The 20,090-nt window shown below is 50.9% G+C and overlaps 1 protein-coding gene across 1 annotated transcript; it reads left to right on the forward strand.

The window, feature by feature from the left end:
• Positions 1-940: 940 nt before the first annotated feature.
• LOC134527070 (olfactory receptor 14C36-like) lies at positions 941-1,858 on the forward strand (the record flags this gene model as incomplete). Its single annotated transcript, XM_063318413.1, has 1 exon — positions 941-1,858. A coding segment is annotated over exon 1 (918 nt), but the record flags the coding sequence as incomplete, so codon positions are not given.
• Between the last annotated feature and the right edge of the window lie 18,232 nt (positions 1,859-20,090).

Below are 20,090 nucleotides of genomic sequence, written 5' to 3' on the forward strand. Positions count from 1 at the left end.
TTTGGGCTCTGGGGACTGCAGTGTGTGGGGCTGAGAGCAAGCCGGCCCTGTGGGCAGGATACTCCATCTTTAGGCTAGTTGGCTCTTTCCCAGGAGTGTCCTGCTTGGCTGCACGCTGCCCTCCAGAAGGGCTCAGCTCTCCCGTGGCATCCCTGTGTCATCTAGCAGCCCCACGGAGTAGACATGTCAGTGCCAAGGCCGTGTAAATCCAGCTGGAGGGCTGAATGTAGGCAGCTGCAGTGAGCCCCCTGTGTCCCTGGCTGGGAGGGGAGAGCTGAGATCCTCCTGGGGTCCAATGAGCTCAGGCGAGGGGCTGGGAGAACTGCGCTTGTAAATGGGACTCCTCTGCTCTCAGCAGTGTCCAGGTTCTTCTCAGGGGAATGTCTGCTTGGGATCATCCTCCAGCTCAAAGAGGCAGCAGCACAGGGCAGCTGAGAGCAATTCCGATGGACAAACTCGCTGTCCTCGCTCTGCACTGAGGGACAGTCCCCTTGGCTCGTAGGACCCACAAGGTTTCACTTGCAGCACAGCAGAAATGCCAGGGATTTCTGCCTTAAAAACACTCCTGGGGTGTGGTGGGGAAACTACAACAGAACAACACCAACAACAAGGTGCCCTGAGCTCTGCCCTGCAGTCGGGTGACAATGCTGAAAAGCCCTTTGATGCCAGGAGTGGATTGAATCTGAGATCACCCCGTGTTCCTTTTTACCCATGGCTGTAGGGCAGGACTGAACCCTGCAGAGATCTCAGCTCTCTGGTGGACTATCAGCCAGCACCAACCAGAGTGTACAAAAAGGACCTGCAAAAGGTCTTCCTGACAGGGAAGAGCCAGTTTGGTGGGTTTCTAAGACCAATTGAATACTTTAGTTTGAGAGAAATCTTCCCCAACTTCTCACTGCTTTTCTTTCCATTAACAGGTCTCCAAGCCCAGGGGAAGAAAATGTCGAATGGCAGCTCCATCACCCAGTTCCTCCTCCTGGCATTCGCAGACACGCGGGAGCTGCAGCTCTTGCACTTCTGGACCTTCCTGGGCATCTACCTGGCTGCCCTCCTGGCCAATGGCCTCATCATCACCACCATCGCCTGTGACCACCGCCTCCACACCCCCATGTACTTCTTCCTCCTCAACCTCTCTGTTCTTGACCTGGGCTCCATCTCCACCACTGTCCCCAAAGCCATGGCCAATTCCCTCTGGGACACCACGGCCATCTCCTATGCAGGATGTGCTGCACAGCTCTTGTTCTTCGTCTTCTTTCTCACAGCAGATTTCTCTCTTCTCACTGTCATGTCCTATGACCGCTACGTTGCCATCTGCAAACCCCTGCACTACGGGACCCTCCTGGGCAGCAGAGCTTGTGTCCACATGGCAGCAGCTGCCTGGGGCAGTGGGTTTCTCTATGCTCTCCTGCACACGGCCAATACATTTTCCCTGCCCCTCTGCCAGGGCAATGCCCTGGACCAGTTCTTCTGTGAAATCCCCCAGATCCTCAAGCTCTCCTGCTCACACTCCTACCTCAGGGAAGTTGGGCTTCTTGTGGTCAGTGCCTGTTTAGGCTTTGGGTGCTTTGTTTTCATTGTGCTGTCCTATGTGCAGATCTTCAAGGCCGTGCTGAGGATCCCCTCTGAGCAGAGACGGCACAAAGCCTTTTCCACGTGCCTCCCTCACCTGGCCGTGGTCTCCCTCTTTATCAGCACTGCCATGTTTGCCTACCTCAAGCCCCCCTCCATCTCCTCCCCAGCTCTAGACCTGGTGGTGGCTGTGCTGTACTCAGTGGTGCCTCCAGCACTGAACCCCCTCATCTACAGCATGAGGAACCAGGAGCTCAAGGAGGCCATTAGGTATCTGATTTCTTGGATTTTTTTCAAGAGGGAGAAATGTTCCACCTCTCTCCACGAATGACTCCCGCACTATTTGATTCCATCTGCTTTTTTGTGTGTTTTGTTATTGGCTTTGTGTTTTTAATGATTACATTTCTCATCATTGCTGTTGATATTGTCATTTATGGTTTTTATACTCCTACACAAAGTTTTCACTTGTGTCACTTCACCTGAGACATTTACGTCTTAGTTTCACCTGGTTCCCTTCTAAAAATGTATTTCACAGTGGCTCAGAGCTGGCCTCTTTCACAGAGTCTCTATTAACAAAGCAAGATCTCCCTGGTGCAGTGCTTTAATGCTGGGGTCTTTCTCCAAACATGCCTGAGGAAATTCACCCCTGAAGGTCTTCTTCCTCCTCCATGTGTCCAGGAATAAAAAGCTGACTGTCCGTTTGTAACATTTTAGAGATATTGGACCGGATTTAGGAGTCACCAGTCGGCGTCTGGTGACAGGTAAGATCGTGGGTTTAACTGAGGGACGTACCCCAGCCCTTCACACAGATGACATAAAGGACACCCATCCTGTGGGAGGGGAATCTGGAGCTGTCTGGAGAGGCTGGTGTTTCTCCAGGGACAGCATGTTCCTGGGGTTGTGCTGGGATGGCAGAGGTCAGAAGGATGGGGTGTGGGGCCTCAAGCAGAGGCCATGTGCAGACCTCCTCTGGGCACTCTCCCGTTCCTCCCCACCTGTCTACAGCAGGAATTCCCACAGAGGGACAGACACGTCCAGGTGTGGCCACACCACGGCTCACTGAAAGGGCATGAAAAGTCAAGCTGTCTGGGTAGCCCTCTCCTCCTAATCCATCCCTGTGTGCAGCTGGCCTTGTTCATGGTCAGCCTGCGCCACTGGCTCATGTGGTGTCCCTCATAATGCGTGGGCCCTTCTCCTCAGGGTCACTGCTCATCCTGTCACGTCCCACCTGGCACTGTAATACGGTGTTTTTCTTCCCCCTGATGCAGGACTGGCCACTTCTCTTGGTAAAACTTAAGCAGTTCCTTCTGGCTGACTCCCAGAATTTCCCAAGGTCCCCCTGGACTGAAGATCCATTTTGTTCGTTCTTCATGTTTGCGTGCAGACAGCTCACCATGGTTGTGGTGATGCATCAGCACAAGATAACAGCACGAGGAGTTGCAGGGCACTACAGGGAATTAAAGACATTCCTAATTTTGTACTGTCCAACAGAGGAATTGTCACGACAGCTATGTTAGAAACACCTTTGTGCCCCGTGGAGAGGGCACAAAGCAAGCAAATGTAGGACCTGTGGGGAAAGAGAAGCTGGGCCGTTTGTAGAGGAATCTACGACAATGGTTAAAGAAAAGAACTTGGGAAGGGGAAAGAGGAAAAAGGAAAACTAAAAGTTCAACTCAGGATATGATGAAAGCGGTTTGGAGATACCCGATGAGCAGCATTGAGTCAATGCCTTGAGTGGGACAAAAAACCCACAGCGGAGTGGACCAAAGTTATGTCTGCTTACTTCTGTGGTCATGGGCAACGTGAGCGCTCTCCCCCTCATCATGAAGGGAAGACCCATGGCGGAAAGAAATGCACAGTCTCTCATCCTGGAAGGGACCTTGGGAAGACTCCAGACCAAGACAATCCACAGTCTGTGGAGAAAGGGCAATGAGGATGGGGCTGTTTGCATGCTAGTTAGCATTAGTGTTAGATGTCTACCTCTATAGATACACAGACAGCACGGATCCCGCCAGGAGCTGGTCTCAGACCCTCCATCTCTCTAGAAGCTGGCCTCGGCATTCCCTCATCCCTCCAGTTCCCCCATGCACAGACAAGCACACACACACACAAACAAATGGCCCTCTCCAGCACAGAACCACGGAACCCTGGAGGCTGGAAGGCAGCCAGCTTCCACCTTCTCTGTGCTTCCTCTTCAGGCTTGATGTTACTCAGAGCTCCTTTCTCATGCATGCCAGCCTCCTGCCACCTTGGCATGACTTCCTGCATGTTGGCATGGACCATTCTGGATGATGAAGAGGTGATCCTTGACCACCAAAAAGCTCTCTGCAGGACCCACCTGGCCACAGACATCCTCTGATCCAAGGTTATCAAACTCTACCTCCCTAACTCTTATGCCCATCAGTCTTTATCGTATGAAAATGAATTGACTTTCTTAAGATATATATCTAGCTAGCTCCCATTGTGTACTGATTTATCATGCTTGGGTAAGTGAGTTAAAGGAGGTGAGCTCATCACAAGGACCAGAAGAACAGCCCTGCCCTCAAAATAAGGACTTCTCAGAATCAATCAGCTGTCCATGAAGGATAAAAGATACCCCTGGAGAACCGAGATAATGCCAGTATCCTCGTCCCTCTTACACACCTTTGAAACTCTCCCAGTGTCCAGCATCACAGACAAGTAATGAGCAATAGACCAACTCCGGGGACGTCTGGATCAATAGACAAGCAGTGAGAAGGCTGATGGCTGATGGAGCTGCAGAGATATAGCTACTTTGTGCAGTTTTACTGTGATTAGGAATTGGTACTCCGTGTGTGTGTTAGTTAGTCATTAGTCAAATAATAAGGTACCTGAATGCTTGAATGGCATAAGAACCCTGTGTTTAACCACATTTGAGGTACCCCAATTGAGCTCGGACACCTCATGCACGTGACTAAATATGTACGCGTGCACCTATGTACTTTGTGTCCTAGCCTCTCTGCTCGGTCAGCACGGGCCACTTGCAAATTTTCATAACACAAGTGACTGATTGCCACTGCAGTGGGGCAAGGTCTCTCCCTTCTCCATGCAGTAGATGTGAGGCAGTTTAGAACACAAGACACATCACACCAGGGTCTCCACTCATGCGTTGCACTCTCAAACTGCTGTTTTTTCTCTTGCCCAACATTTACTTGCCCTCTTCATAATACAGTCAAGGAACAGGCTAAAAAATCTCATGGGGGACCTGTCAGCAGCACCTTGTCATTCATGGAGATCACCTTCACCTTTGTCAAAGGGCCTTGAGGGCTGCAGAGACACCACTGACAAAAAAAACCCCTCTTTCTTGCCAGGGCCGCCCTTCCCAGCCCTGTTTCTCTCTGTTCTTGCAGACAGCAGGCTTTGCTCACCATCAACATCCAATTTCAGCTTTAAGCTTCCAGGTGCCGTCCACTTGACTGTGTCTCTGCCGTGAAGCAAAGCCTTTGCACACAGAAGGTCTTCAATGCTTGGTACCAGGTTTCCTTTAAGAGACGTCCGAGCTTGGCCTGGAGCTACACCTGAGGTGCCACAGCCCAGACGTTCACCAAAACTCTCAGCCAGGGGAAGAGACAAGTTGAGAGAGAGCCTGTGCTTTTTGACTTTGACAGAGGAACTGCCAAGGCGTGGTGGGACAAGGCACACAGCTTGGGGTGCTGCAATGGATGGCTACAGGCTTTTCAGGAGAGACGGGCTGGAAGGATCAGGAGTGCGGTTTCCTGAAAGTGAAGCCGTTAACTGGATGTATGGCGCAACTCCTTGGGGCAGGTGAAGAGTTTGGTGAGCCTTTGTGGGGGAGGGTGAGAGGAGAGGCCAGTAGCAGTGTCCTGTCATGGTGGGAGATAAGGAACCCACAGTCAGGATGAGGAAGAGGGTGTAGTCTTTCTGAAGGATCCCAGGGAAGCGTTTGGCTGTACGAGCCTGGGTCTCGCTGGGGACTGCCATGATACTGGCAGCTTCTGAAAGAGGAGCATAGCAGCATGTCCAGTCCAGGTGGTTTCTGGAGTGTCTTAGGACAACGTCTTAGCACAGCTGCCAGATGGGCCAACAAAAATAATGCCAACCTTGATGTGATACTTGCAATGCAGGAAGAGCTGGTCAGAGACGTGAAGATTGGCTGTCGTGACCCTGAAGTAGTGGGGTCCCAGCACTCCAGGGGAGTGAGGAAGCAGAACAGAAGACTGCAAACGCTGGACCTCAGAGGTCCTTTTGCCTTTGGCCTACGCTGAGGAGTTTTCGTGGGGATCCAATGGTCAGGAGCACTGAAGGTGGCGCAAAGCTCTGTACAGCTGGTCTTCAAGGACAGCATCCTCCAAGAAGAACACTGGCCTGTATCAAAACTCAGTTTGAAACCTGAAAGTAAATTCAGGGGAATCATAACGAGATTTCCAACTTCAGGAATTCTTACAGAAGAAAACAAAGATATTAGTTGGACACTGCTGTATTGAGTTAGAGTAGGGAGAGAGAGTTCCGAGATACTCTCTGTCTTTTTTGCCTCAGACTTCCCCAGCAAGGTCTCTCAGGGCTTTGTGCCTTGGGACAAGACTCTGGACAAGAACAGCCAATGGCGGATAGGAATGAAATCAGGATCTACTTGAGCAAACTCAACCACTACCAGTACATGGGAATGGACGGGGTACATCCAGAGGTGCTGGAAAGTAAGAGAATGTCACAGTGAGGCCACTCTCCCTCATCTTGGAAAGGTCCTGGAGACTGGCAGGACTCCCTGACATCTGGCAAAAAGTAAATACTGCATGCATCTTTCAAAAGGGTCCAGAGAAGGAGGTGGGGAGCTAAAGGCTGCTTAGCTTCCCTTTAGATGAGGAACATGTCCCAAAGCATGTTCTCTCGCACTGCATTTCTGGGTGCCTGAAAGAGACGGTGCCTGGATGAACTCAGGGAACATGTACACCGGTTACGGTTTGGCACTTGGAGGGCCATGGTGTTATGCCATTGTACGCCCCATAAAGATTTGGCCACCTCAAAAAAAAGGGACGATAGGAGGGAAGTGCTAGCAGGTGGGACCATTGCTTGACTGCAAAGAGATAAAGGCAGGATCTATCCAACGTATCCAACCTTCATTGCGCCCAGCCTCTTTTAGATAGGAGATATAGATGTGAAATATATTAAAATAAACATGTCCTCAGAACACAGTCTGGGATCTGTGCTTGACAGGAAAATGTGTTTTCTATTGGTCTAAGGCCATCCAGAATGGAAAGTGAACTTCAGGGCAGGGAATGGGGACGTGACATACAGCTGAGGCATGTCTTCTCTGTATTGAACTCTGCCTGCCTTTGATTTCCTTTGTTGGCCATTAGGAAACACCGTTCTGTGTCAGCTCGTTTTCAAGGTAAAGCGGGTGGGAACCGGTGCCAAGGAGTGGAAACACGCAGCTACGGACTGGAGTGGAGAAAGCTCAGGTTTGAACAGGCTGCTGTACGTCCTGGTTGCCAGATGAGAGACATGGTGAGATTGAGACAAAGCCTGTCCACGGAGTGTTTGCAATAAAGGGTCTTGCCTTAAAGGGTCTTGGGACTCCATTAGCAGAAATTCAGGATCAATATGAACTGGAGATTGCTGGCATCATTTCATGTGTAAGAAGAAAAAATAAACAACAAAATAAGAAGGAAGCAATCCTTCCTTATGGTTGTTTAGTAGTGAAATTTATTCATCTGAGAACTCTCTAATTAAGCACAGAAGAACTGAGGAATCCAGGAAGTCTATGCACAGACACTTGGCTGGTTATGGCATTTGGTATGGAAATGAGTCCTCTCCGGCCAAGATCCTGTAGACCCTCAAACACTGGGCAAGCCTCTAGAGAAGTAAAACTCAGCAGCAAAACCCCAAGATGGTGAGGGTGTTACCAGGCCCCGCTGGTGCCCATCACTGGAGACACCATGGAGGGAACAACCGGACAAGATTCCTGTCCCTGGGGACCGGTGAAGCAGAAAGTCAGAAGCACTGGTTATAGGTGGAAAATCAAATGTGGAGGTGGCTCTGAAAACCTTTGATGCATTTCATCAATGGGGACAGCCACGCCCTGTCCCCTGTCCCTTGGGGATTTGCCAGAGCCTGTGAGATTCCAACAGTTCACGCGCCTTCTTCCAAAGCCCTGATAATGTTCCCCTCGCACAGAAGATGCCTTAGCCCCCCGACTTGCTTGAACCTTCTGGTGGAAGTTCCAATATGAACTGGTGCCAAAGGCAGCCAAGTGGTGTGCTACATCTGACATTGCCAATGCATTCTTCTTTTTCAATCCCTTTGGCAGCAGGGTGCAGGCCACAGTTTGCTTTCACGTGGTGTCCAATGCACCTGGAATGCCCCCAGGGACAGGACAAGAGGTACTTGAACATAAGAAGTTCCATCTACACATGAGGAGGAACTTCTTGACTTTGAGGGTGGCAGAGCACTGGAACAGGCTGCCCGGAGACATGGTGGACTCTCCTTCTCTGGAGACATTCAAAACCCGCCTGGACGCATTCCTGTGCAACGTGCTCTAGATGAACCTGCTCTGGCAGGGGGGTTGAACTACGTGATCTCCAGAGGTCTCTTCCAACCCCTACCATTCTGTGATTCTGTAATCGACTATCCTACGGTTTGACATGGACTAATCCAAACTGCACTGGAACATCCTGATACCCCTGAACATGTACAATACATCGATGATCTCATCATGTGGGGCAACAAGGCAGAAGTGTTTGAGAAGGGAAAAAGAGCAATTGAGATTCTTCTGAAAGCTGGTTTTGCCATAAAAGAAGCAACGTCAAGGGACTTGCAGAGAAGATTCAGTTCTTGGGAATAAAATGGCAGGATGGATGCCGTCATGTCCCTATGGATGCGGTCAACAAGATTGCAACTATGTCTCCACCAGCTAAGAAGAAGGAAGCACAAGCTTTCTTAGGCCTTGTGGGATGCTGGAGAATGCATATTCCAGGTTATAATCAGCTTGTGAGCCCTCTCTATGGGGTAACCTGAAAGAAGATCTATTCTGAGTGCGGCCTTGAGCAACAGTAACCCTTTGAGCAGATCAAACAGGAGATAGCTCATGTGGTAGCTCTTGGGTCTGTCCAGACAGGACCAGCCATGCGTAATGGTCTCTACAGTGCAGCTGGGGCATGTGGTCTCACCTGGAGCCTCTGGCAGAAATCATCGGGAGAAACCTGAGGTCAACCTCTAGGCTTTGGAGATGAGGGTATTGAGGATCGGAAGCCCTCAACACCCCAACCGAAAAAGAGATCCTGACAGTGTATGAGGGGGTTTGAGCCACTTCAGAAGTTGTTGATAGGCAAGCACGGCTCCTCCTGGCACAGCACTTGCCTGTGCTACACTGGATATCCCCTCCACACATCACGCGACTGACGCTACATGGACTAAGCGGGTACTGCTGATCACACAGTGAGCTCGACCAGGGAAACCAAACCTCCAGCAATCCTTGAAGAGATTACGGACTGTCCAGAGGGCATAGATTTTGGAGCATCTCATGAGGAGGTGGCTCATGCCCAGGTGGCACCCTCATACAATGAGTTGTCATCTACTGATGAAAGGTGTGAAAGGCAGGGCCAGAAGGCTGGATGCCTCTCCCAAAGCTGGTATCAGGAGCACACCCAAGGAACTGTTCCATGAAAAGTCCTCATGGTGTTCTGGGGTTCTCCACAGACTCAGGGGGACAGGGTCAGAGTTGCAGGGGGATCTGTTAGGTTCCAAGGGCTGGACGAAGAGAGCTCCCTTCTTGGTGGCACATGTCCAAGCAGAGTGCAAATGGTCTTCGATTGTTCTTCCTGGTACTGTCCCGCTTGTGGTATGGCCGATGGCCACTGCTATCCTGGAGAGGAACTTGGGGTTGCCAGGAGAGCTCATGGCATCTCCCGGAAAAGTATGAGAGTCTGGGTGAGCAGTGAGTGGCACCTCATCAAATGAGTGACCATCCAAGGTGGAGTGTCCTTGAAGGAAAGGTGAACCTAAAGAGCCCGTGGGCTAACAAGGCCCCTGCAATGCCAGGAGCCAGCAGGCCAAAGGGACAAAAGACTAGACAATGGTTCAGCCCACTGTCCTAGAAACCCTGTGGGACCGATCTAGGGCAGCCCTTCCCTGCCCTTTGTGACACTAAAGACACCCCATTGTCCTGCCAAGCCCTGTCCTTGTCTACTGAGCAATCAGGGAAGATGGAAGGGGACTCAGCAGCAGTGATCCCTTTCTGGCTGGGGCTGCTCCCCACCTTGACCAGCATGGCGAGTGCAGGGTCACCCCATGGCCCCAGGGCACCACAGCCCCCTCCCTCTGCAGAGCAGCATCACCAGCTCAGGTCCCTGCAGGGAGCATGGGGTGGGAACCAGGAATGTCCAGCCAGGCCAGCCTGGACACACTCACCTGGGGAAAGGCTTTCTGGGGAGAAAGGGTGACCAGGGAGAAGAGCAAGGGAGCATTTCTGTGCCTGCAGGGAGGAATCCATGAGAAGAAGAAACCTCTTTCTGCAGGCACCCACTCTGGACAGGCTGCTCTGTGCCTGGAGCAGGACTCTTGTGCTGGCCTGGGGAGAGGGGCTGGCACTGAGGGGACACAGACCATCTGTGGCCCAGGCACTGCGGGAGGCCACCAAAACAGGAGGGCTGAGGGGGACAGAGCCCTGAGGGCTGCCAGGGTACTTTGCCAGGGAGATGTCTCCCCACCCTTGAGCACACCTGTCCCATGCGGTTCCAGCACGGTGGGGCCACTGGACCGTTAATGGGGCAGCAGGGCCCGCCTTCCCATTGCTCTCCAGTTTCCCCATCCCCTTACTCCTCGGTCAGTCACATCCCTCTAAACTCCCCAGGTGCTGCTTTGAGCTTCAGGCAGTTGGAAGAATGCCCTGGTCTTTCAGCAGGTTGATAATCTCTTCAGCCAAATCCTTCCATGTGTTTATATCTGTCATATCCCATCCATCTCTCTCCCATACTTGGAGTGAGGTTATCCCTTTGGATGGTGACCCTCACTGGAGGAGGTTCACCAGGTTGAAGAAGCCCATGTCCCTCATCGTCCCCACACAGGGCTTATGTGCTAAGCCCCAATCCTCAAAACTAAGAAATTCCAACTGAACTCAAGAAAAACAGGTTTTGGCATCAAGAACACACAACGCTGGCACGGGCTGCCCTGAGAGGCTGTGGAGTGTCCTGTCGTGGAGATACTAAAACCCAGCCTGGACATCTTCTTAAGGGACCTGCTCTGGATGAGTCCCTCTAGGGCAGCAGGAATGAACTAGACGATCTCCAAAGATCCCTTTCAATCTACATGATTCTGTGAGGACATGGCAGTCCAGCAACACCTAGGGTAGATGCTTGTGAGGTCCCTTCTGCCTGAGAACCCAACAGGCCAGCAGCAGGCCAAGGCCTGGCGTGTTGATTGTGAGGTCACCGCTGCTATAACGGCAGGAACCTGGTGGCAGGCCAACCCCCGGCTCAAGGCTGGGTTCGGTGCCTACGAGGTCATTTCTCCATGAGTACCTGACAGGCCAGCAGCAGGCATGGGGTGTGGATGTTGGTTATGAGGTCAGTGCTGCCACAATCTCTGATAGGCCAGAAGCAGGCAGATATTGATTTGGAGGTCACTTCTGCCTGAGTCCTTGATAGCCCCGCAGCAGGCAAATGGCCTGAATGCCAGTTGTGAGGGTGCTGCTGCCCGAGGACCTGAGAGACCATGAGCAAGCTCGTGGGTGTTTGAAGCCCTGTGTTCCAGAGCACCCCTTAGGCCAGCAGGTTGAAGACCAGGCTTGGTTCTTGTGAGGCCCCAAGTATGGGACATGCCAGCAGCATGCGTATGAATGCAACACACAGTATGGAACACGCCAGCACGTATGGAACACACCAGCAGCTAGAGGTCGCTTGTGGGATCACTGCTGCTTGGGCACATGATTATCCAGCAGCAGGCTCATGACTGGGGTCTGTGTTTGTGAAGTCATTTCCTTCTGAATACCTTTGTAGGCCAAAATGAGGCTTGTAGCTGTGTTTGGAGCCTGTGTGGTCTCTTCGTCTTGGAAACTTTCTGGACTCTAACATAGGTGGTGGGACATCCACACTAATGGTCCCAAGGCTTCTTCCAGCTTTTACTTTCTGAGCAGTGAAATGTCTTGGGATTTCTCTTCCATGGGTTGAGGTTTCTGGGCTCACTGGTAGGGCGTCCAACAAGATGCCTGGGCGTGAAGAGTGAAATATTTATTAATATATGCTGCGGTTGAGAGACGGGACGCTGCTTGATGCAAGCAAAATGTCAGTTTATTAGACGCGTCGGAAAGCCTTTTATACAGCTACTTAACAGTTACATAAATTCTATCATTTCTGATTGGCTTAGCTCTAAATGTTTCATTACAATAATCCCTCCTACTTGCGGTTTCGCTACATGCTAGAAGCTACAGTTTTGCTATGTGCTAGAAGCTACAGTGATAACTTGTTGCCTACTCCCTACTTCTTCAAGGTTATTTATCTCGGACCTGCAAGGCCAGCTGTTCCCTGACTCCTCAGAGTTATTTCTCCCAGATCTGCAAGGCTGGCATGCCCTCAAGTTTCTTCATACTTGTACTTTTCCGCTAGCCGCCCCGACATCTCCCCCTTTTTTGTTTCTTTAAAGGCAGAACTGAGGCACGGGTTTAAAGGTCATCATACTCAGTGAGCTGGACAGAACTAACACTACCGTAAATCTTTGGAATATCGCCGTTTTGAATAAACCATGTATGTCGAACAACTTTAGTCGCCAAAGACCTGACACAGGAAAGAGCGCAGCTTAGAATCGAAAGGCCTACCAATATAATAACTAATATGAGTACAGCAGATTGTACCAGGCTCCTAAGCCAGCCCTTTAGCCCAAACCAATCACCCAAAGCACCCAATCCGAAGAAGTCCATATCAGATTGCACCTTTTGTGAATGCGCGAGGAGTTGTGTAATTTGCTTATGTAGCGAAGAAGAGTGGTCCTCTAAGTCCATGCAGCACATTCCGTCAAAGTCCTCACAGCCATGTCCGTGGGCTAGTAGCAAGAAGTCAATAGCGGCTCTGTTTTGCAGGACTGTGTGTTGTACCGTGGACAAGTCTTCAGCCATCTCAGATAGTATGCGGCTGGTAGCATTTGCTTGCTTAACAACCCAACAGGCAATTGCATCTAAGTCTCTTTGGGCTCTCACTGCTGCCACCCCAGGGGTAAATAGCGAGGCGAAAAAACCTCCCAGCAATTCCATAGCTTAACATTATCGTCGCAAGTATTATCTAATGCTTGTGTTGTGTTACGAGTAAAACGTAACCGCTGTTTTGGGCTTGGATGATAGTGAGGAGTGCCAAGACTAAGCTGTCCAATAGTACACGGGCCTCCTCTAGGGTTGGAAGGGATCCCAGACCAAGCTCTATTTCCGCAAATAAAAAAGAACCCCAAGGGGAGCCGCCTAGGGAGCATGGTACCGGGGGCTGAGTGAGTGGCGTCTCGAGCAATGCTCAAACACCATTGTTGTTGCCAGAGGGTAGCATTACCAATAGGTGAGATGACGGTCGGTGCAGAATCCTTTACTAAGCGCCCCTCTTTTTGGGCCCCGACCATGACCTAAGGCCAATAAACAAACAGTGAGAAGCATTAAGAGAATCTACTAAGTCAATTTCCTGCGGCTCGGGCCCTATTGGCAATTTATCATCCCAATTATCGTGTTTTTCAAAAAGGTCCTTAAGATTTTTCCATGAAAAAGGAAACCTTCCAGAAATACTGTACTGCTTCCGTAAGGTTGTCATAGAGTTATTAAACAGTAAAAAGGTCGAGTTATTCAGTGGTACCCCTACTAAGCAGGTGATGAAGGGCGAGCTGGGCGTAGCAAGACTGGCACAAAAGCTAGTTGTATTGAGCGACCTGGCCAGAGTAACCCAGACATTTTGCCGGGGGTCAAAAAGGTGAGGGTGATACCCTGGCAAAGGATTGGCATGTGTCCAGGCTGCACATATACAAAAAAGTGTTAACAGGATCATAATGTTTGACGGACTCTTCCCCCCACCCACTTTTTTTTTTTTTTTTTTTTTTTGCAATGCTAAATTCTTACAATGCTAATTTCATATATTAGGCAACTGTCACACCATCTATTGGCCAATGTTAACCGTCGCTACCATCTCTTACCACAGCGATAGCAGTCACATAAAACCCAAGGGTCACAATTACCACAGGCGACGCAATGAATATGTTCTACTGGCGTCTCTGCTCTATTGTCCATAAGAGCACTGCATCAGTCCTCCGAATGTTCTCCGGTATGCTGTTCAGGGGAATGATCTAGCTGTGGATTGGTGTTGTGGCCATCCAATTGTGGTAGGGGTTCACGGAAAGGTCTCACGCTCTTCGCTGGGATCCACCTGGGGCCTCGTTCTGTGGAAACTCAAGCATAGCCTCTGCCCCATGTGACAAGGGGGTATGGCCCCAAGACCTTACCTGTCTCAGGGTCGCGGATCAGGACTGGAGCTTTTACGCTGCCTTCGAAAGAAGTGTTTGTGTTAAAGTGGCGAACGATCGGAGGGTTGTTATCTATTAAAGAACAATTTAAAAAGTTAAAAACATACAGGGCTTTCTGTAGACGTTCTTCAGGGGTGGCTGTCCCTACTCCCCCTTTCTGTTGCTGCAACAAGCGCTTTGAAGACTGAGAGCGTTCAATCAGGGACTGGCCCGTAGGGCAACGCGGGATCCCAGTGATGTGAGTGATCCCCCAAGAGATAAAAAAGGTTTTAAGTGCAGCCGAGATATAAGCAGGGCCATTGTCTGTTTTGATTTGTGCAGGGATGCCTAAGGTAGCAAAAGCACGCAGCAGATGCCTGCAAACATCTTTCGCCGCCTCCCCCACATGGCAGGAGGCAAATAGAGCGCCTGAAAGGGTGTCAATAGAGGAATGGACGTATTTTAATCTCCCAAATTCTGGATGGTGTGTGACATCCGTCTGCCATAATTGCAGGCTTTGTAAGCCTCTGGGATTAACCCCACCTGGTGCCGTAGGAAAAGAATGTTTTTGACAATCAGGGCAGACAGCGATAATGTTCGCCGCTTGCTGAGAAGTGACGCCAAACTGATGTTTGAGGCCCCCTGCATTCTGATGGAAAAAGGAATGACTAAGCTTAGCTTGCGCAATACGGTCAGGTAAAACTTGTACCGTCAGAGTGAGCATATCGGCCCGTCGATTGCCCTCTGCAATAAACCCAGGTAAAGAGGTGTGCGATCTAACATGTAAAACAAAATAGGGATGTGTTCGAGAGGTTAAAAGGAAAACAAGTTCCTGCAACAAAGCAAACAAATCAGCATGCGAAGTATGACGCAGCACCGAGGCCTCTGCCCGTTCGACAACGCCTGCAACATAAGCAGAATCAGTAATAAGATTCAGTGGTGTAGACCACTTACGAAAAGCTCGAACAACAGCGGCAAGCTCTACGATTTGAGGGGACCCGGAGACTGTCTCAACGTCCGACTCCCATTGTTGAGAGCGGTCATCCCACCAGACAATCACCGACTTGTGTGTTTTTCCAGACCCATCGGTGAACACAGTAAGGCCTTGGAGGGGCTGGTGACATCTCTTTGGTATGGATATTAAGTTAAAATGAGCATGTAGAAGCTTGTGGGACGGAGGATGTGAGGTTAGTTGACCCGAATAATCTGTTAAGGCAAACACGAAAGCATCAGACTGTTGGAATAACCATTGTAGGTACATATTAGTTACAGGTAAACAGATAGAAGCAAAGTCCATCCCTGACAGGGCAAGCAAGCGCTGCCGTGCTTTAATTATCAAGGAAGCAAACATTTCATGTTGCGTCCAAATTGTTTTAGTGGGCTGGTTGGGTAAAAAGACCCACTCAATGATTAATAAGGGATCAGGATTGTTAGGGTCCCATTGAAAAATCAAAGCATATGGCTGACGTGCAGGGTTCAAAATAATTAAATTGAAGGGCAATTCAGGCGCACAGCGGTGTGCTTGCCGTGAGGCAATGGCTTCCGCTACTTTTTGTAACGAGGCAGCAGCTTCAGGACCCAGTCGACGAGGGGAGCGTAAATCGGAATCTCCCTTGAGGAGTTCAAACAAAGGGCTTAAGTCTGAATTGGAGATTCCTAGCAAGGGTCGGACCCAAGTAATGGTCCCTAATAATTTTTGAACATCGTGCAAATTTTTAATGTCCGCCTGTATATGCACAGGTTGGGGAACTATCGTCTGGGTCCTGATGCGCCAACCCAAGTAGGTCCAAGGGGGCATTTTCTGGACTTTTTCGGGCGCAATACAGAGGCCTGCCGAATTGACAGTGGCCGTGACAAGGGCTACGGCCTTTTCCATGAGCTCAAGGTGAGGCGCAGCCATCAAGATATCATCCATATAATGATATAACAGAACTTGAGGCAACGCAACCCTGACAGGGCTAAGTACCTTAGCGACATACCATTGACAAATTGTCGGGCTATTTTTCATTCCCTGTGGCAGTACAACCCACTGATATCGTTGCACAGGAGCTTGCATATTGACACTTGGGACTGAAAAAGCAAATTTGGCACCGTCGTCAGGGTGTAGTGGAATATTAAAAAAGCAATCCTTAAGGTCAATAACGGTGAGATGCCAATTGCGGGGGATCATAGTTGGAGAAGGGAGCCCTGGCTGCAGAGCTCCCATATCTACCATAGCATCATTGATTTTTCTGAGATCATGGAGCAGGCGCCACTTGCCAGATTGCTTCTTAATAACAAAGACAGGTGAATTCCAAGGACTAGTAGTAGGTACTATATGTCCTTTTGCTAATTGTTCCGTAACCAGTTCTTGGAGAGCGCGAAGCTTTTCGAGTGGTAGGGGCCATTGATCTACCCAAATGGGCGTCTGCGTTTTCCAAGTCAGTTTCAGGGTGTCGCGCACCTCAATGGCCCCCCCTAAAAATGCGACTGAATGGAAGTTCCCCCTTGTGACAGCACATCACGTCCCCATAAGACCATAGGAACAGGCAGCACAAAAGGCTTGACGGAAGCTACTCGTCCTTCTGGGCCTTTGATTTGGATCAATTCCGAGGATTGGTGGCTTCTACCAACTCCTCCGATTCCGGCTAGCGCCTGAGGCACAGCTGCCAAAGGCCACTGTGGAGGCCACTTCGCCTGTGAAATTACGGTAACATCGGCCCCTGTGTCAATAATCCCATTCAGGATTCCTTGCTGAGTGCCGTGAATAAGAGTACACTGACAAAGTGGTCGCTTCTGGGAAATGGACTGTACCCAGAGAATCTGTGGATCCCCAGTAGATCCAAAACCTCCTTGTCTTTGCTGCGGAGGTGGGTGAAGCGAAAGAAAGCTTGCGTTCTGCGGGATCAATAGTAATTGTGCAATGCGGCTTCCTTTGGGTACTGTGCAAGGGGGAAATGGGGCCCAGGCCATGATTTTAATTTCCCCAATGGTATCCGCATCAATTACTCCAGGCAATACAAAAAGTCCGGCTAAGGTAACCGATGATCTCCCTAATAGTAGCCCTTGTGTTTTCGGGGGTAAAGGACCTGAAACATTAGTTGCTAATAAATGAACAGAGGAATCAAGCAACGTTACTGCGTGTGAGGTTGCCAGGTCCAATCCGGCGCTACCAGCTGTTGCTGGGCGAAGACTTGTGGCGAGGTCACACCCATCTGCATGGCTCGATTCACCGGCGACGATACTTGTGTCTGTGCGCGTCACTGACCCGCGCTCCGCAAGCGGTTTCCCTGTATCGGCTGCCCTTGCAAATTATACTTAGAACGACATTGATTAGCATAATGACGCCCCTTCCTGCATCGGGGACAGATCCCAGGGGCTTGGGCTTTAGCCCCCCCATTAGAAGCGGGACAATTTCGTTTGATACGGCCTGGTTTACCACAACCGTAGCAATTTCCTGCCCCAGACATGCCTCTCATAGCTACGAAAGCAGCTGCCATCGCTTCAAATTTATGGTCCACAGTACCAATACGATTACAAGCCTCTACCATTTCAACCAAAGTCGGAGCTGGGTTAGGGAGAGATTTAAGTAATTTTTTACAGTCGGCGTTAGCATTTTCAACTGCTAATTTTAATAGCAAAATCTCTCGAGCTTCGGTATTATGTATTTGGCGCTCTAAAGCTTGCTTAAGTCTACCAATGAATTGCATGTACGGCTCCCGAGGTTCCTGCGTAATAGAGGTGAATGCCTTTTGAGGTTTACTGGAATCGGGTATTTTGAGTAAAGCCTTTTTTGCTTCTTCGCAGATCGCTTCCAGGGCCTCTCGTGGACAATCTCGAGCCTGTGCCGCTGGATCAGAGTGCTGACCCGTACCCGTAAGGTGCTCCATGGTCAGTGCGGCAAGAGCAGCATTATGACCCACGTCGCTGGTGAGGAGAGTTTGAAGGCCCCCCCTCCAACGCGACTCCCAGAGGGAATACTGGGAAGGGGTTAATAACAATTGCGCTAGCGATTTTAAATCATGGGGAGTCATAACATACGTATCAAAGACAGAAGACAGCAGGCTCGCAAAATATGGGGAAGAGAGCCCGTGTTCTGTGACGGTACGGCGCAGCTCTTTAATCACCGGGAAGGACAAAGCCTCCCACTGCAATCCCCGGCCTTGATAAATAACAGGGGTGACTATCGTTCGCGCTATTTCCAAGTCACCTTCTTTTAAAGCTTGACGTTTAATATTCGCCCACGTATCATGAGGGTTAGGGGGGTACAAGTCAGGCTCTTTATCAGGATCAACGGGCCCCGGGTCAAGCGGATCTTCCTCAGGAGGGTAGCCTGCAGCACAGACCTTTAAGGGTCCGGGCGACTTAGCGTGTCGCGGAGATAGCGGAGGGGGAAGCAAAGGCTGAGCTGATGAAGGTTCCCCCTTAGTATCTGGAGAGTCTTTATGGCCCCTTTCCTGTGCCTTAATAGCCTCAAAGATATTTCTCCACCACAGAAGCAAACGCTGAGCCTCGGCATTCCCTGACATCGCCACGTCCCACAACTTTACCCCCACATCGTCCCAAAGTTCCCGGGTAAAAATACTAGAGGCCGTAACAGTGGGGATCTTCATTTGTACCCACTTAAGCGTAATCTTTAAGTCCTGCCCGGAAATATCTTTTTTATGTTTCCGGAGGAGCGTTTTCATAACCTCATATACGTCTCTCTCTGCGGGGGACATCTGATTCCCCATGTTTCCCACAGCTCACCTCTTAAATCCAGAGGGATTCCTGGCCAGTTCCTGCTTCCTTTCAGCAGCTCATTCAATGTTGCGTGGGACTCGCAGCAAGCCGCTCAGCTAGGCGGTTCGCCACCCCATCACGTCGGGGTCACCAATTTGCCGCGATTGAGAGACGGGATGCTGCTTGATGCAAGCAAAATGTCAGTTTATTAGACGCGTCGGAAAGCCTTTTATACAGCTACTTAACAGTTACACAAATTACACAAATTCTATCATTTCTGATTGGCTTAGCTCTAAATATTTCATTACAATAATCCCTCCTACTTGTGGTTTCGCTACATGCTAGAAGCTACTGTTTTGCTGTATGCTAGAAGCTACAGTGATAACTTGTTGCCTACTCCCTACTTCTTCAAGGTTATTTATCTCGGACCTGCAAGGCCAGCTGTTCCCTGACTCCTCAGAGTTATTTCTCCCAGATCTGCAAGGCTGGCATGCCCTCGAGTTTCTTGCATACTTGTACTTTTCCGCTGGCCGCCCCGACAGGTCACCTGAGGGAGTGGGGTTTGAGTGCATTTAGGGGACTTTGGCCAATATGTTGTGGGGCCAAGTGGGCTATGTCCAGCCGCAGGTCGTACACCTACCCCACTCTGTGTTCACCGAGGGGGAGCCTGGGGGCTGTATTTGCAGTTTGTGTGTGTGTGCGCGCGCGTGTGCGTGTGTCCCAGTTTGCTCCCCACCGCAAAGTGTCCCTCCCATCCCCTCAGTTTCTCCCAACACCACACCATAATCCAGGAGGAGGAGGTGCTGCGTCTTCCCCCTCCCCAACACCCTTCAGGCCACTGCAGGGTCACTTGGGCTGCGGGGAGGGGATGTGATGGCAGGCGGACCCACAGCAAGCATCACCCTCCCCCATCCTCCCCCACCCCACCACCATCCCTGCGGCCTCAGCCTCACCTCCTCATCACCGTCGGGCGGACGCCGGTGGCGATGGCAGCCAGAAGCCCCAGGGCCCATGGCTGCTGTCCAGTGGCATGGCCAGGGCATCCTGACTCTCTGGGACACGGTGGCTCCCTTGGAGATGGGGGTTTCCGGAAGACAGGGGCCGCTGAGGGGAGGGAGGGCTGGGAGGGGGGGAAGAGGGGCCTCGGGCCTGGGCCGGGGGCTGCTGGGCCTCGGGGCAGGCCCCACGGGCGCCACGGCGAAGCTGGGCCTGGCCACCAGCGGAGCCCGCCTTCTTCCCCCCTCGGTCTCCGCCCTCGTAGGTCGGGAGTGCTGTCAGTCTCCTCCCCTGAGGCGCTACCGCCGCTGATTGGCCACAGGGGGGCAGGCTGCTGGGCTGCAGTGCCCGCCCTTCATGTCTGATTGGCCATCTGGGCTGTCACTCTG

This window comes from Chroicocephalus ridibundus, chromosome 25 (assembly GCF_963924245.1).
Source record: "Chroicocephalus ridibundus chromosome 25, bChrRid1.1, whole genome shotgun sequence".
In the NCBI taxonomy this organism is placed as follows: Eukaryota; Metazoa; Chordata; class Aves; order Charadriiformes; family Laridae; genus Chroicocephalus; species Chroicocephalus ridibundus.